The 1,256-nt window shown below is 46.3% G+C and overlaps 1 protein-coding gene across 1 annotated transcript; it reads left to right on the top strand.

The window, feature by feature from the left end:
• Positions 1-511: 511 nt before the first annotated feature.
• LOC103972951 (auxin-responsive protein SAUR76) lies at positions 512-931 on the top strand. The gene has a single exon (XM_009387372.3). It carries the CDS (start codon positions 512-514, stop codon positions 929-931), a length of 420 nt encoding a protein of 139 aa, XP_009385647.2.
• The last annotated feature ends 325 nt before the right edge of the window (positions 932-1,256 follow it).

The raw sequence follows: 1,256 nt of genomic DNA, 5'->3' as shown, positions 1-1,256 counted from the left end.
ATTCCGCTGCATGCCTGCTAGTATTTGTTCATATATAAAGGTTATTCGTGTTCATATCCTCGTCACAAGAAAATTGAGGTTTGCCATTGGTGGTTTCCATTGATTGCCCATGCAGACTAAAAATTTTTATGCATATATATATATATATATATATATATATATATATATATATATATATATATATATATATATATATATCATAACTATAATACTTTGATCTACCAAACATCATCATGTAGATTGGATTGTATGCTGTACAGAACTATGTAAAGCATGCTGCATGCCACCCAACAAACACAAACTTGCAAAGGAGAAATGGAATGTAGCTCAGCTACATTGCTCACCCAACTCTGCCCCACCCTATGACCACTCTTCCGCCTTTTGGCTGTCACCCTCCCATGCCGGTTGTCTTCACCTCCTCCTCAATGGGTCCCTCTTCCTCCCTAAGTTCCACTTTAAATTCTGAGAGCCTCCCTTCCTGATCTTCCATCGAACATCTCTCTCTCTCTCTATGGGGACGAGTGGGAATGGGAAGCTAAGCAAACTGAAATGCATGATAAAGCGTTGGCATTCATCGAGCAAGATCACGCGCTCCGCCGCAGGCCGGGGCAGCAGCGGCTCGTCCTCAAGGTCGCAGGACGACGACGCGTGGCACTCCGCATCGTTCCATGGCGACGAGGCCCCGCCCGCGCTTCGCGCATTGTACGTCGGCAAGTCGCGGCGGCGGTACCTCATCAGCTCCCACCTCGTCAACCACCCTCTCTTACGGGAACTGGTCGAGAGGACGGGAGGAGGGACCGGCGGTGGTGCCGATGCCGGGACGGTGGTGGGTTGTGAGGTGGTGCTCTTCGATCACTTGCTGTGGATGCTGGAGAACGCCGACCCCCAGCCCGACTCACTGGACGGGTTGGTGGACTTCTATTCCTGCTGATAGTTCACGTAGCGGCTTGCATGCCCTTGCAGCTAAATTTCTCAGAATTAAATCTTTGTTCTTGAAGGGTTACAAAAGGATGCTCGGTCATTATTTTTCTCTCTGCTCCATGCTAAATTCTCAGACGTGTTCCTCTTCTCAATTGACATCCAAAATAATCATGTAAATTATATGTAGAGGAAATTGTTCATGTTGATCTCGTAATACATTAATGTTTGAAAGGTTTTAGGTGTAAGATCATGAAGTTGAGAGTTAATGGTTGCTGCCAACTTGGATGAGAGTGTCTGCTCAACACTTTTCTCGGTACCTGAATGCTCTTCTTTAT

This window comes from Musa acuminata, chromosome BXJ3-10 (genome assembly GCF_036884655.1).
Source record: "Musa acuminata AAA Group cultivar baxijiao chromosome BXJ3-10, Cavendish_Baxijiao_AAA, whole genome shotgun sequence".
NCBI lineage: Eukaryota > Viridiplantae > Streptophyta > Magnoliopsida > Zingiberales > Musaceae > Musa > Musa acuminata.
This window is presented reverse-complemented; position numbering and strand designations above follow the sequence as displayed.